At 37.1% G+C, this 16,607-nt stretch overlaps 1 protein-coding gene and 1 pseudogene across 1 annotated transcript; both read left to right on the top strand.

The window, feature by feature from the left end:
* Positions 1-715: 715 nt before the first annotated feature.
* Positions 716-2,884, top strand: LOC147487531 (high affinity nitrate transporter 2.4-like). The gene is made up of 3 exons (XM_086570842.1): positions 716-1,595; positions 1,745-1,860; positions 1,969-2,884. Exons 1-3 carry the CDS (start codon positions 786-788, stop codon positions 2,630-2,632), a joined length of 1,590 nt encoding a protein of 529 aa, XP_086426968.1. The 5' UTR covers positions 716-785; the 3' UTR covers positions 2,633-2,884.
* A 6,307-nt stretch (positions 2,885-9,191) lies between these two features.
* LOC147487530 (uncharacterized) lies at positions 9,192-11,119 on the top strand (annotated as a pseudogene).
* The last annotated feature ends 5,488 nt before the right edge of the window (positions 11,120-16,607 follow it).

Genomic DNA, 16,607 nt, shown 5'->3' with positions numbered 1-16,607 from the left:
ACTTGAAAAGGGGGAGGGTGGTGACTGGGTGAGTGCGTTAGAGGCGCCGGCCTATTATTAGATAACTCTAAAATTTTGAATTCGAAACCACTCACTATGATTAGTATGATAGCATTTCAAGGTTTTGCATTAGAAAGGCTCAAAATGCATTATTTAATTGGCCTTAGTAAGAGATCTGTCAAAACATTAATACAAGTACTTTTCACTAAAAATACGTTAAAAGTTTCTAATAACCCGTACAACGTTTTTTCTCAGGACTATAGAGTTACATGAGAGGAAAGTAAAACCTGTTTCCATTTCGTCTGAGCCAAAGTGAACCTCTAAGATTGTGTATGTAATTTCATAAATAATTTTTCGGGTAAGCTAAGGGATTGTTCACTTCTGCCCAGTCCAACATTTTTTTACCTTATTTAACTCTAAAAGCAGGACTAACTAGATGATTGCACCAATTAGTGTATTAAAAATCATTAGATACTAAATAGGTGAGACATTAAGCGATGGATCTTCTTAGTTGTTGCTAGCACATAGGCAAAATGATCTTTTGGGATATTCATAAGACCTTATGTTTGTAAGTGAGATGCGGAGCCAAGGATTCTTATTCAAAATTGACTACAACATACAATATTACTGCAACCGTTGGGAATCTCCAGTAGCCCCTTTAACAATGTCAACGACTTGTATAGTGCTATAAATACACTCTCCTCCTTCCTTTCAATACAGCACTACATACCTACTTTGCATTCTTCTAAAACTCTGAATCCTAATCTTTCGAGTTTTTAGAAGAAATGGCTGATATAGAGGGAGACCCAGGAAGCTCAATGCATGGAGTGACAGGCAGAGAACAGACGTTCGCCTTCTCTGTCGCTTCCCCAACAGTCCCAACTGATACAACTGCAAAATTTGACTTACCCGTCGATTCTGAGCATAAGGCCAAGGTCTTTAAGCTCTTCTCATTTGCCAATCCACACATGCGAACATTCCACCTCTCTTGGATGTCCTTCTTCACTTGTTTTATATCTACATTCGCCGCAGCACCCCTTGTTCCAATTATTCGAAATAACCTTAATCTCACAAAAGGCGACATAGGCAATGCTGGAATTGCATCTGTTTCAGGAAGTATCTTCTCTAGGCTTGTAATGGGCGCTGTATGCGATCTACTAGGCCCCAGATATGGTTGTGCATTCCTCATGATGCTCTCTGCACCAACTGTATTCTCCATGTCACTTGTGTCGTCAGCTGGAGGATATATTGCTGTTCGATTCATGATTGGGTTCTCACTTGCCACATTTGTTTCCTGCCAATACTGGATGAGCACCATGTTCAATGGAAAGATAATTGGACTTGTAAATGGTACTGCCGCTGGTTGGGGAAACATGGGAGGTGGGGCAACTCAACTGCTGATGCCATTGCTTTATGAGCTAATCCGTAAAGCTGGTTCAACTCCATTCACTGCATGGCGTATTGCTTTCTTTATTCCTGGATGTATGCATATCGTCACCGGGATCCTAGTCCTTACACTAGGACAAGATTTGCCCGATGGGAACCTGAGTAGCTTACAAAAGAAGGGAAATGTTTCAAAAGACAAGTTCTCAAAGGTAAGGTCTTCAGCATTATACCTTTTTTATCTGATTGCAATTGCTTTTCTTCTCCTAGCTAGTCTTACTTCTTATCAATGAAGGAAAAATAACCCCCACAATACCATGTTTCTAATTTGTGTTTTACCATGGGACCCTTTCTTGTTCAGGTGTTACGGAATGCCGTCACAAACTATAGGACATGGATCTTTGTTCTTCTCTATGGTTACTCCATGGGTGTAGAACTAACTACCGATAACGTAATCGCCGAATATTTCTTTGACAGGTTTGTCTAACAATCAATTCGATACATTGTTTCTTAAAAGATCAAGTTCATAGAGAGATTGACTGTCTAATGTACAATTTACTTTTCTTTTCTTTTCTTGTGTAATAGGTTCGATCTGAAGCTCCACACAGCGGGAACCATTGCCGCTTGCTTTGGTATGGCCAACATTGTTGCCCGACCCTTTGGTGGATGGATGTCTGATTTTGGTGCACGTCGTTTTGGAATGCGAGCAAGGCTATGGAACCTTTGGATACTCCAAACTCTGGGAGGGGTCTTCTGCATCTGGCTTGGCCGCGCCAGTTCTCTTCCTATCTCTGTTTTCGCAATGATTCTTTTCTCAGTATGCGCTCAAGCTGCATGTGGAGCTACATTTGGCATCATCCCATTTATTTCGCGAAGATCATTGGGAATAATATCAGGCTTAGCTGGTGCAGGTGGAAACTTTGGTTCAGGGCTTACTCAATTACTGTTCTTTACAAGCGGGAGAAATTCTACAGCCTCAGGTATCAGTCTTATGGGGATCATGATAGTAGCTTGTACTCTTCCTGTGGCGTTAGTGCATTTCCCCCAATGGGGAAGCATGTTCTTGCCTGCCTCCAAAGATGTTAAATTCGATGAACATAACTACTATGGATCCGAATGGACAGAAGAAGAGAAGCAGAAGGGGTTGCACCAAAACAGTATTAAGTTCGCCGAAAACAGCAAATCCGAACGTGGAAGGCGTGTGGCCTCTGCACCAACCCCACCAGAAACTTCACCTAGTCATGTCTAGAGCCTTGAAGCATAACCTACAACCATAAGGGCCCGGTTTATTTATCAAGATAAATTATATGTTTATCTGTTAACTTTGTTATATAAATATATAAAAGTTGATCTCGAATGCGTTACGCCACGGGGTTGAGCTGAGAATGAATGAGGAAGAAATTGGAAATGGAAGTTTCCCATTTTTTTTTTCATAAGTGTAATTGTTTACGTTTGCCATTTTCAATGGGAACATATATACATGTGTTCTGCTATTTTGCTACATCTATGAGCTTGTATTATCTTATGGTATCCATATCCAGAATTCCAGATGAAAGATTCTGCAATAACAAAAGTTGGAATCTCTTATATGATTATTAACATTGCTAACCTTTTTCTTGATACTTGTTTTACGTTTAAACAACTATAAAGTAGAATATACCAGTCATTTGGTCATTAGTTCTACTTGGTCAGGTTTTCCAAAATTGGAGATTTTTTAATTGCGTGGATCGACTTCAATTTTGATTTTGATATTGAGAGATGCTCAATTATTTCCCACGGTATGGCCGAATAAGTTGACTCCGCTAAATTATGAAATGAAAAATGGACATCTACCTTGTTTGTTGTGGAGTGTGGACTTTATACATTTGGAGATTTTAGGATCATATAAAAGTACAAAAAATCATATTAAGTGGGTGTTTGGTTCTCATTTTTTCAAAAATTCATTTTTTAAAAAAAAATATTTTTATAAAAAAGTATTTATTTTAAAAACAGTTTTTCAATAAACATGTTTGGTTGTGATTTTTCTTAAAAGCTATTTTATAAAATCAAATTTCGCACTATGTTTCTCGATATATTTTGGCATATCGTGGCATAAATCACTAAAGTCTTAAACATCCGGGGAGTTCATTTGCTTTTAGCACCCAAAGTGTTTCCTTCAAAGAAAAATAGTTTTTTAACTTGAAAAACAAGTTTTACCTAATTATCATAAAAACAAGTTTTTGAGACCAAAAAGTGTTTTTTGGATGAAAAACTATTTTTTTAAAAAAAATAGAAACCAAACACATTTATTTTTTCAAAAAATATTTTTTCACTAATAAACACTTTTTGGCAATAAATAAATAGGATCCAAACACTTTTTTCTCCAATGACTTAAACGTCTAAAGTGAACCTTAGTAACAAAATCAGATTGGTATTAATTCGGTGAGGCTTGTTGGGAATGTTAAGGGTTAGGTCTCTTTTATTATGTCGAAGTCTTAGTCTTAGTAGTATTATGCATATTCACAATTTTGGAATTCGGCATCAATTCGGCAAAGAAGAAATTGTTAATTTGTACACATTCGTTAAAAAATTCGAGAAAACCACAAATAATTAAAACATAAAATAGTATGCAGTGTGTGATTGTGCATCATGTCAGGGTTACTTCGAGCATATATCAAATTCAAAATTTACAAATATATATATGTAAAGTCTTGTTATATCTTACGGTATCCTCCAAATAATTGCAATTTAGAAAATAAAATATTAAAAAAATTAATAGAAAACTATCCATCATAAAAAAAAAATCTTTAAAAATCGGTAAACATCAAGAATTAGGAGACTTTTATCGTTTTTATTGTTTATTCATTTTGAAATTCGGTAACCTATCAATTCAGAAACTTTTTATGTTTTTTTTGAAAAAATCGGAGATTTTTGTGACTTGGTATTATACTACTATGTAGTGGGTATTTAGTCCCATATATATTGAATAGTTAAGAGACTTGTGTCATGTTCTTTCCTTATTTAGGTGTGTGATCCCTATGTAATTGTTTACCTAGCTTAAATATTTCTTTATAGTTTTTATGGTATCAGAGCTTTAGGGTTTAGACCTACGGCTTCACGTTTTTTGGTTACTGCTGGTCGAAATCTAGCAATCGGTGACCAGCTATTGGTCGGATTCCAGTTTATTATTATTATTAATTTTTATTTATAGGTCAATTTGTTAGATTATTTTATTCTTTTTGGTGGTATTGTTTATGCGACTTAAAGTTTTTTTTACGCTCTTGGTTTTAATGTTCACTGGTTACTGCTCACGTTCATGGTACTATTCACCAAGGTACTATTCACTACGGTCTAGTAGTGTTAATATTATTGTTTGTTTTATTTCTTTAGTTTTGTTGGTGAGCTCTCAATCTCTTGACTCATTTGATATGTTTTTGGTTGAGAGATATGGGTCAAAGTTTCTCCTCCTCTCAACTTGCACGAGTTGGTATGACGACTCCCTAATTATTTAATTTATTTGTTGGTTGATAAACACTTTCGTTTGTAACGGTTTGGCTCCTTTTTATGGTTCAACTTGCAGGTGTTTGACTCCCTTTTATGTCATAATGCCGAGTTTAATGGTGTTTTACCGACTCTTTTGTTTTAGCCCTCTTATTGAGGGGCTTATCATATGCTAATGTCATTGATGGTTTAGCTTTTCTGGTTTTGATTTCCTTTTATACCGCAGTGGTGCTGAGTATTATGGTGTTTCAATTCATAAACTTTTACTACTTGTTTGTTTTTTTTTTTTTTTTTTTCCTACGACAAGATGTTTATAACTTTATACATTATATGTCTCTCAATGGAGGGGGTAGTATTTATCGCATTATCTACCATGTTGGACGTTTTGGTATAAGGTGTTCAAGGATGAGATTGTTATATTGGCTTTTGGATTTGGAGTATTTTTTATAGTTGGTTAATTGGTTGCATCTCCCCTAGTTGTTTGGATACATCACCCCTAATGCTATGATTGGTCGATCTTATTATTGATTCTTGGATCCAACTGAGCCTTTGTTCTTGTTGGTCATGCTATTCCATTATTCGATTCAACTAGTTGTTAAACTACCTCTCTACATGAGGAGAAATTGTTATTAGGTCGAGCTTCAATTCCTTGGCATGTTCCTGGATCATTTTGGAGCTACCGGGTCCAAAGAGTCCAAAGCCTTTGTTTTTGTTTGTTGATGTTATTACGGGTGTGGGTACTTGTTCGAGAATGATGTTTGTGGCTGGAGCTTAGAGGTTTATATTTTTGTATTTGGAAATGATACTTTATGTGATATCTCTATACATGCTCAAAAAGTGTGTGTATCTAATCTAATGGTTGCTTATTTTAATTGCAAACCTGAAATATGTATATTTCGGCTTGAGGGAGAGTGTTGAGAATGTTAAGTGTTAGCCTGTTAGGTGTATTTTATTGTGTCTAAGTGTTAGTCTTAGTAGTATTATATAGTGGGTATTTAGTCCCACATTGAATAGTTAAGAGTCCCGTGTCATGTTCTCTCCTTATTTAGATGGATATGTGAGCCCTATGTAATTCTATAACTTGCTTAAATAAATATTTATTTAATTTATAGTTTTTACAAGGCTCAATTCTTATAATTCATATTAATACGGAATAAATTTTGAAAAGTTAAACTAACTAAGTTATAAAAAGTGTAAGAAACATTTTATGATGTTTATCTTAAAATATTTAATGTTATATTTAATGTGCTATAACATGTTAAATACTAGTATATTGCCCTCGCCGTACGGCAAGGAAAAGCCCAGTCCATATGCCGTTGATTTAAAAAAAAAAATGCAATTAAAGCCCAGTCCCACAAAAGCCTAGCAAAAACCCATATGAATTGCAACTGAAACCCAGTCCCAAAAAAACCCAGCCGCACTTGTTGACCACTATCAATCAGCACACCCCCCATTAGGACCCCATTAGCACTCTTGGATGCTCCACGTCATATACAAAATCCAAAGGTTAGGGATTGGGGTGGTTGGTCCGACACCACCCTAATTTGTTATATAAAATATATAGATTGGTTATATCATTAGTGAGTTAATTCGTGAGTACGACAACTTCCCAATCGCTTTAAAAAAATCTCAAGTCTCTTTTAAAAAATGGGAGAATTTTGTCACTATGAATATAAAGTGAACTTAGTTCCTAATTTGTTTTTTAAGAGTGGTCTATGTATGGATGTATATTTACCAAAGCCTTATAGTGGTTTCTTCAGTATTGTGGGCTGAAACCCAAGTTGGGATATTATGAATTGGGCCTTTACAGAAAGCATCTACACAAAATTAGGCCCAATCCCACAAATTGAAGAATAATTATGGTTGTAGTACCGAGTTACTTTCATTTAGGGTTGCGGTATTGACACCCTACTTTATGAGATTGACACCTCTTTGACCAATTCCAAGGTATTGGCACCCCTCCATTAATCACATAAAAAAATACCAATGATAAGAAGTTGCTGCGAGATCACATAATCCACGACATCGGGTTGCCACGAGATCCCATATCCCACGGAAGGTTGTTACTGTGGGGGTTTTTTTTTTTTGTTTTAATTTTTTTTTTATAGCCACAGTAAAAAAAAGTTAGTTGCCGCGAGATGATTGTGTTCACTAAATGAAGTCTTTGCCTGTGTTAATTATCAAAACTTTTCTTCATTAATTTGATCACAAGTTTTTCTTATAGCATATGAAAATATTTGCCGCAAGATAGCAAAATTATGCATCGATTGTACATTTTTTTTTTTAATGATTTTGGTGTTGTTCCTGGAGTGTATAAAGAAGCTCTAAAGAAGAAAATGAGATATCCATTTGTTGTATGTGTTCAATACACAAAATTTGAAGTTAAAAAAAACAAAAAACACAAACAAATCCTCCGCAGCAACTCCCTGCCCTGTGATATAGGATCTCGTGGCAACTGCCTACCGTGGGATATGGGATCTCGCGGTAACCCAATGCCGTATAACTATCGGGCATGTGGGGTGTAAAAGGGTATATAAGAAATAACCATTATTGTTTTACTTTTTGCCAAAGGGGTGCCAATTCCATAAAGTGGGGTGTCAATACCGGCCCCCTTATTTATGGTTCCAGGACAAATTAATAGGGCAGCGTTAGTGATTATGGTTCTAGGACAAAAATTTCTATTTTTGTCTTATTTTTTTTTCCAATAATAACCTTCTTTTCCTAACATAATTGAAATTGAAATTTTTTGGACTCAACCCAATTTTCATGTGAGCAAACTCTTATTCTTCAAATCTCTATTCCACTTCTATCAATCAATTCCTTATTCTCTCATAACAAACACTTTATTCTCTCATGACAAACATCTACCTTCTTCTCCATCTAAAAAAAAACACTTCAACTATAAACTTGTAATTTTTTTTTGAGATCTAGTTGTTTCCATATTTAAGCTAGTTGATTTGTATGTTGTGATTAATGATTTAAGATGTGAGAAAACATCTTATTCTCTTATGACAAACATTTTTCTCATTTTGCAATCTATTTTTTCATTTTTCAATTCTAGGTTATTGTTTTTTTTTAGTCGGTAAAATGTGTGGGCAAGCCTGTTTTTTAAGAGATTGATTAGTAACTCAATAGTGTGTAGCGGGGTTTGAACCCCATGCCTCTGGTATCATCACCCAAAGGTATAATTCTAGGTTATTGTTGATTGAAGAATAATTGGGTCAATTTCGACACTAGTTCGACAAACAATTGAACAACAATTGAATTTGCTCTTCAAATGTTCGAATCTTATATATGTTAATCAATCATGTGATTTATCTCGATTTCAATATTTGTTGTCGTCCATGATATTTTTAAGTTGGGACTTAAAAGTAGTAGCAGTGCAGGCCCTGATGCAAAGCGAGCCAAGCCGCCGCTTTGGGCCACCAAGTCAAGATATCAAATTTAAGGGCCACATTATACTCGCCCACAAAAGGGAAGTTTATTACGTTTTCTCAAAAAGCCACCTACGGAAACATAAAAAAAAAAACCCAGTCGCTGTTCGCCTGTTCCAAAACCAAACTTCTACCCAAAAAAAAAGAGAGATAAACTTAGTCGTTGTTCGCCTGTTCAAGAAGTAAAGACGTAAAGGTACAAAACTCCACTCCTCTGGTATCATCACCCAAAGGTATAATTCTAGGTTATTGTTGATTGAAGAATAATTGGGTCAATTTCGACACTAGTTCGACAAACAATTGAACAACAATTGAATTTGCTCTTCAAATGTTTGAATCTTATATATGTTAATCAATCATGTGATTTATCTCGATTTCAATATTTGTTGTCGTCCATGATATTTTTAAGTTGGGACTTAAAAGTAGTAGCAGTGTAGGCCCTGATGCAAAGCGAGCCAAGCCGCCGCTTTGGGCCACCAAGTCAGTATCAAATTTAAGGGCCACATTATACTCGCCCACAAAAGGGAAGTTTATTACGTTTTCTCAAAAAGCCACCTACGGAAACATAAAAAAAAAACCCGTCGCTGTTCGCCTGTTCCAAAACCAAACTTCTACCCAAAAATAAAGAGAGATAAACTCAGTCGTTGTTCGCCTGTTCAAGAAGTAAAGACGTAAAGGTACAAAACTCCACTCACTCTACCTGGTTTTTGGTATTAAATATTTAGATAATTAGATTGGAGTGTTTGTTGTTTACAATCATGCCTCCTAGAATTAGAATGCATGCATCTGGTAGTAGCAAAAGAAAAAAAAAGCAAAAAACAGAACAACTTATTCAATCTCAAACAGGAGCTATTCATAAGTATTTTTCTAGTGGCAAGGAAAAAGATAGTTCTGATGGTAGTGAATGAAGAACATGAAAATTTGGCGGATGCACCACATGAAGATTTGGTAGATGAGGAACATACAATTGCCAATGATAATGAGGATCATATGATGAATGACACACATGAAGACTTGGTAGTTGAAGACAATGAAAATTTGGTGGCTGCAAACAATGAAGATTTGGTGGATGAAGATGATAAGGATTTGGTTGATGAAGAACTTAATCAACAAACAAATGTGGCTGACTTATTTGGGCCAGTAAACATTGATGACCCTCGAAATTGGGATAAGATGGATCAAAATTACAAAGATTTATTAGTGGAAAGATGCCATAAAAGAGATAACACTGTCAATTTTCCTAAAGATGATCTTTGTAGGCATTTTTTTTCTACTCATTATGTTCGACACTTATCAAATGGAAAGAAACAAGATAGAAGATGGCTTGTATATTCCAATGCTTTGGATAGGGTATTTTGCTTTTGTTGCAAGTTGTTCAAGCACGACGAAAACAATATTCAGATGGCGAATAATGGATTTAAAAATTGGAGAAATCTTTTACAGAAGCTTAAAAGTCATGAAAAAAGTAGTAGGCACATCAGTTGCATGAGCAGTTGGATTGAATTAGAGATAAGATTGAAAAAGAATGAAACGATTGATAAACGTGTGCAAGAATAGATCAATAAAGAGAAAAACGTTGGGGTCACATATTACTGAGGATATTCTCTGTTGTGAAAGCTCTTGCTAGAAATAATTTAGCATTTCGTGGGACAAAAAAGAAGATTTATCAAGAGAACAATGGTATTTTCTTAGGCATAATTCAGATGATTGCCGAATTTGATCCTGTAATGCAAGAACATATTCGGCGTATTCAAAGAAAAGAAATTCATTACCATTATCTTAGTCACAAGATACAGAATGAGTTAATACATTTGCTAGCAGAGGAGACCAAAGGTATCATTGTAATGAAGATCCAAGAAGCAAAATATTTTTTTGTGATACTTGATTGCACCCCAGATATAAGCCATGAAGAACAAATGTCAATTGTTATACGGTGTGTTGATGTTTCTACAAGTCCGGTAAAGGTAAAATAATTCTTTTTAGGGTTTCTACAGGTGGACGACACTTCGGGATTAGGACTTTTTAACACACTCAAAGATGCACTAAACTCTCTTCAGTTAGAAATCGGTGATCTAAGAGGACAAGGATATGATAATGGATCTAACATGAAAGGGAAACACAAAGGTGTGCAAAAGAGGTTGCTTGAAATAAATTCAAGATTAATGTACACACCTTGTGGTTGCCACAGTCTCAACCTTGCTCTATGTGATATGACTAACTCTTGTTCTAAAGCTGTCTCTTTTTTTGGAGTGGTACAACGCATATATTTGTTGTTTTCTTCTTCTACAAAGCTGTGGAAGGTCTTCAAAGATCATGTAAAATACAAAGAAAAGAAAGGTAAGAAAGGTCTAAGTGTTAAGTCATTGTCTCAAACTCGCTGGGAAAGTCGTGTGGCAAGTGTTAAAGCAATAAGATATCAAGCGCCAAAGATAAGGGATGCTTTAATTTTCTTGGCAGATGCTAATGATGACCCTAAAACAAAGAGTAAAGCTGAGTCCCTAGTAACACATGAGATGGAAAATTTTAAGTTCTTGCTTGGTATGGTTATCTGGCATCATTTGTTATTTGCTGTGAACTCTGTTAGTAAAACAATGCAAGCTGAAGATATGCACATTGATGTTGCCATAGATCAATTGAAGGAACTTATTTCTGCATTTGAAAAGTATAGAGAAGTTGGATTTGAGGAGGCCAAGGCTGAAGCTAAAGATGTTGCAATTTCTATGCAAATTGAACCTATTTTCTGTGAGAAGCGTATTATTCGTAGAAAGAGGCAGTTTGATGAAAATGCTGTCGAGGAGGCGCCACTATCAGCTGAGGAATAATTTAGAGTCCATTATTTTGTATTTGTTATTTATGCTAGGAGATACATATGGTGGTTAGTTTGTTAGGTTAAAGGGATTGAGTGTGTAGAAGAAGAAGAAGAAAGGATGGAGGCACAAGAAGAAGGTAGGGTTTAGAGTATATTTACCCTAACCTACAATACATATATTTATACTAGAGATGGAATAACCTAAATAGCAACAAGCTAAATAAGGTACGGTCTCACACTTATAGAATGTGTGAGACCGACACTACATACTTCAACACCCCCTTTCAAGCTGGAGCATAGATATCGCTCATGCTCAGCTTGTTACCAATATAACTCAGAACTGGACGAATCACTGGTTTGGTGAAGATATCAGCTAACTGATCTCGAGAAGCCACATAAGGAGTACTTATCTCCTTTGTTTCAACCTTATGTCTGAAATAATGACAATCTACCTCTATGTGCTTAGTTCTCTCATGAAATACTGGATTAGAAGCGATATGAATGGCTGCTTGATTGTCATAATGAAGAGGGATCGGTAGCTGTACCTCGAAACCTAACTCATGTAGCAGATTATGAATCCACATGAACTCACCAGTCCCTTGAGCCATAGCTCTATACTCAGCCTCTACACTAGACTTTGACACAACTGTTTGCTTTTTACTCTTCCATGTCACCAAATTTCCACAAAGGAAAGTACAATACCCAGTGGTGGAACTTCTATTTGAAACTGATCCTGCATAATCAGCATCTGAATATCCAACAACATCAAAATTTCCATTAGAACGATAGACCAATCCATGACCAGGAGAACCTTTCAAATACCTTAGAATACGAATAACTGCCTGGTAGTGAGGAATCCGTGGTGCATGCATATACTGAGATACTACACTGACTGCAAAGGAGATATCAGGGAGAGTAATAGTAGCATAGATTAGCTTTCCCACCAATCTACGGTATCCCTCAATATCGGCATACATCTCTCCAACATCCGACTGGAGTTTGTCGTTCGAATCTATAGGAGTCTCTACTGGGCGAGCTCCTAAATTACCTGTCTCACTGAGCAGGTCTAATACATACTTTCTCTGTGAGAGATGAATTTCACCAGGGAACCTGGTAACTTCAATGCCTAAGAAATACTTCAGTTCTCCTAGATCTTTGGTCTGGAACTGTCTTGAGAGATTAACTTTAAGTCGATCAATACCCTGTTTGTCAGACCCTGTACGTGACAATGATATCATCAACATACACAACTAAGACAATAATCCTTTGCTGGGTCTTTCGGTAAAACACGGAATGATCATATTCACACCTAGTCATTCCATTAGCCATCAAAACCTGACTAAACTTTGCAAACCAAGCTCTAGGAGACTGCTTGAGCCCATAAAGAGACTTCTTTAATCGATAGACTTTCCCCCCTTGAGCAACAAAACCAGGAGGTTGAACCATATAGATTTCCTCCAGAAGATCGCCATGTAAAAATGCATTCTTAACATCCAACTGAAACAGAGGCCAGTGATGATGAACGGCAAGAGAAATCACAATACGCACAGAGGCGAGCTTTGCAACCGGAGAAAACGTCTCGGAGTAATCAATACCATATGTTTGGGTAAAGCCTTTTGCAACCAGACGAGCCTTTAAACAAGAAATAGTACCATCCGGATTATGCTTAATAGTGAAAACCCACTTACAAGCAACTGCTTTCTTCCCAGAAGGAAGATCTGTAAGAACCCAAGTGTCATTTGAATACAAGGTACTCAACTCCTTGTCCATTGCTTGCTTCTAGCCAGGATGAGATAGTGCATCCCTGTAGTTAGATGGGACATAGACAGACAACAAGGACGTAGCAAAAGACTTGACAGATGGTGGTAAATGATCAGTGGAAACATACTTAGAAATATAATACTGAGCATACTTACTAAGAAGACGCATACTGGCAGGTGGACGCTCAAGTTTTCGGAGTGCAATCGGAACATCAAGGTCAGATGGAATGGCAATAGGATCCACAGACACAGTGGGAAGAGGTGAGGGCAGCGGAGCAGTTGAACTTTCGGCCTCAAACTCTGGAATGGCAATTGAAGGTGCTGGGTTCGCCCGCGCTCCTGGAAGGCTATCAGTGGGCGCAGGTCTCGCTCGATCGCCTGGAACTTGACCATCAAGGGAGCGCAGGTCGCGCTCTAGAAGGCTATCAGTGGGCGCAGGTAGCGCTCCTTCTTCACTCGCTCCCTCATTTTCACCAAGATCATATCCAGCACCACCAGATGGCATAACACAATCCTCAAATGGTTCAGAGGACATCTTCCCTTCTGAAGAGTAAAACGGGACATCTTCAAAAAAGGTAACATCAGCACAGACAAATGATTTGCACAGATGAGGACTATAACATTTGTACCCTTTCTGTGTACGTGAATACCCAAGGAAAACACACTTAATAGCACGAGAGTCTAACTTATCATGACCTAGCTTAAGATTATGAACAAAGCAAACACAACCAAAAATCCGAGGGGGAAGATGGAAAGAAGATTGACCAGGAAAAAGAACAGAGTGTGGTGTTTTGCCTCCTAATACTGAAGAGGGCATACGATTAATCAAGTATGTGGCAGTAAGGACTGCCTCTGCCCAATAAAACTTTGGGAGATTTGTTTGAAACATTAAGCATCGGGCGACTTCAAGAATGGGTCTGTTCTTTCTCTCAGCAACTCCATTTTGTTGAGGTGCATCCACACAGGAGATTTGATGTGTAATGCCATGGTCATCTAAAAAACTCTGGAATATTGTAGAGGTATAGTCTTTGGCATTATCAGTTCGAAAAATATGCATGTGTGCAGAATACCGATTAGTAATCTCAGCATAGAATTTTTGAAAAATAGAGAATACTTGCGAACGATTTTCCATAATATAGACCCAACAAACACGAGAAAAATCATCTATAAATGTAATAAAATATTTGGCTCCAAAAAGTCTAGTGGTTCTACAAGGACCCCAGACATCTGAATGGACTAACTGAAAAGGAGCACTAGAACACTTATTTAACCTATTTTTGTAAGTAGCACGGCGATGTTTAGCTAACTCACAAACCTCACAACCTAAAGACTGAATACTAGAAGAAATACTGGGAACTAAACTTCGCAAACTAGCCAGAGGAAGATGACCAAGACGTCTATGCCACTGAACAGGAGAGACTGAGACTATAAGAGCCTGCTTCTGGTGAGAGTGCCCATAATCATCTTGAAAGTAATAGATGCCCCCGTGCTCATACCCCCCACCAACTAGTGTCTTTGTCTGTAGATCCTGAAACACAACATGAGTGGAAGAAAACATGACATTACAGTGAAGAGATTGGGTGAGATGATAAACAGACAATAGATTAAAGGGGAAATTTCGAATAAGCAAGACTGAGACAAGTGATATATTACGAGTTAATTGAATAGTACCCCGACCAAGAATACTAGCCTTAGCCCCATTTGCTAATGTGACATATGATGGTGTGTGAGTATACGCAAGACTAGAAAACAACTGGGGATTACCTGTCACATGATCAGAAGCTCCTGAGTCAATAACCCAAGAGTTGTTACCACTTGTATGAAGACATGTTTTACCTGAATCGGCTAGGGTCGCAGTAGGGTAGTCGGACAAACTCGATGAACTGGGAATAACTTGTATCCGCTTCATCAGGGCTGCAAAGTCTTCTTGAACTCGTTGAAAATCAGTCACTTTCTGATAAACTACTGTGGCATTGTTGGCTTTGTGCAAAGGTGGGCGTCCTGTTATATCCCAACAAAAATCAGCACTATGATTTGTGCGCCCACAATGCTCACAAGGCTCAAAACTGCCAATACCACGACCATGACCCCCTCTACCTCCTCTACTGCCATTACCACGACCAGAAGAGGGGTTGTTATTACTGCTTGGAGGGATCAATAAAGCCGCACTATCATTGTGCCTTGGAGGAGGTGCAGTAATACGAGACAAACGAGAGTAAGCCTCAGACAGAGTAGGGAGATTAGATTCAGCTTGAACTTGGGCTTTCACATTAGCAAACTCGGGACGTAGCCCAGATAGGAATTTGGAGACTCGAAATTCCTCTCTTTGTTTCTTCAACTGATTTATGTCTGTAGTAAGTGGGTGATATATATTCAGTTCTTCCCACTTGCTACAAAGAGAATTGTAATATTCAGAGATAGACATATCTCCTTGAGTGAGATCAAAGATGTTCTCATACAACTGAAAGATACGAGAAGTATTCTGAGATTGAGAGTATGATTCTTGTAGATACTCCCAAATCTCCTTCGAGGTTTTAAAAACATACGATATTACAAACATATTTCTCCATAGTATTCCACAGGAAATTCTTAACCAAGGCGTCATCTTTTGTCCAGGTTGTCTTTCCTTTATCATCTGGGGGATCTGTTAGATGATTTTCCTTACCTTTTCCAGTAAGATAAACAATAACTGCCTCTGCCCATTGAAGGTAATTGGCAATACCCTCCAATTTGACAGAGGTCATACCAACAGAGAAAAAAGGGACGATTATCGAATTCATCAGATTTTGGAACAACATCAGTCATTGTAAAGAGAAGAAAAACTCACTTGATGAAAAGGAATACGAAACTGCAAAACTGCGAGACAGACGTCTCCTCTTTATCAATACCAAGAGATTGCAGAAGCGAAACAATACTAAGACACCAACTAATATTAAAACTGGAACCTTGAAACTGAGGATCTCTCTCCTAGCATTCTCTAAACAGAGTCGGCTCCAATACCATGTTATTTATGCTAGGAGATACATATGGTGGTTAGCTTGTTAGGTTAAAGGGATTGAGTGTGTAGAAGAAGAAGAAAGGATGGAGGCACAAGAAGAAGGTAGGGTTTAGAGTATATTTACCCTAACCTACAATACATATATTTATACTAGAGATGGAATAACCTAAATAGCAATAAGCTAAATAAGGTACGATCTCACACTTATAGAATGTGTGAGACCGACACTACATACTTCAACAGTATTTATTTTGGACCAAGCTTTTTCCTTATTGAGAAGCAGGTTTGAACAATTCCAAGTATATGAAGGATTATTTGGGTTTTTATTTAATGTGGAAAAGTTAAACTCTGTAGATGCTAACAGTTTATTTGAAGGTTTCTTGTAAACACCTTGAAGTGTTTCTAAAACACGAAGATATTTATGATATTGATGGAGAAGATTTATTTTCAGAATTAAGAATCTTAAGAGAAATTTTGCTGAAGGAGACAAAGAAGGCGATTGATGTGGTGAATTATTTGAGATTAAGAGATCATTGTTTTCCGAATGCTTGGGTTGCTTATAGGATATTATTGACTATACTTGTTACATTTGCTTCTGGTGAAAAAAGTTTTTCCAAGTTAAAGTTGATCAAGTTTTATCTTCGCTCGACCATGTCACAAGAAAGATTGAATGGATTAGCGATGTTATCTATTGAAAAAGTTATTGTTGAAAAGGCTGACTATTCAAGTGTAATTAGTGAATT

Source organism: Coptis chinensis, chromosome 7 (genome assembly GCF_015680905.1).
Source record: "Coptis chinensis isolate HL-2020 chromosome 7, ASM1568090v1, whole genome shotgun sequence".
Taxonomy (NCBI): domain Eukaryota; kingdom Viridiplantae; phylum Streptophyta; class Magnoliopsida; order Ranunculales; family Ranunculaceae; genus Coptis; species Coptis chinensis.
The sequence above is the reverse complement of the archived record's forward strand: the minus strand, read 5'-3'. Positions and strand labels throughout refer to the sequence as shown.

What these genes read in the sequence shown, in the direction of transcription:
- LOC147487531 (XM_086570842.1), top strand. Translation starts at nt 786, where the DNA reads ATGGCTGATATAGAGGGAGACCCAGGAAGCTCAATGCATGGAGTGACA. An exon ending in CAAAAGACAAGTTCTCAAAG is followed by an intron (nt 1,596 to 1,744) that starts GTAAGGTCTTCA and finishes TTTCTTGTTCAG; the next exon opens with GTGTTACGGAATGCCGTCAC. An exon ending in GCCGAATATTTCTTTGACAG is followed by an intron (nt 1,861 to 1,968) that starts GTTTGTCTAACA and finishes CTTGTGTAATAG; the next exon opens with GTTCGATCTGAAGCTCCACA.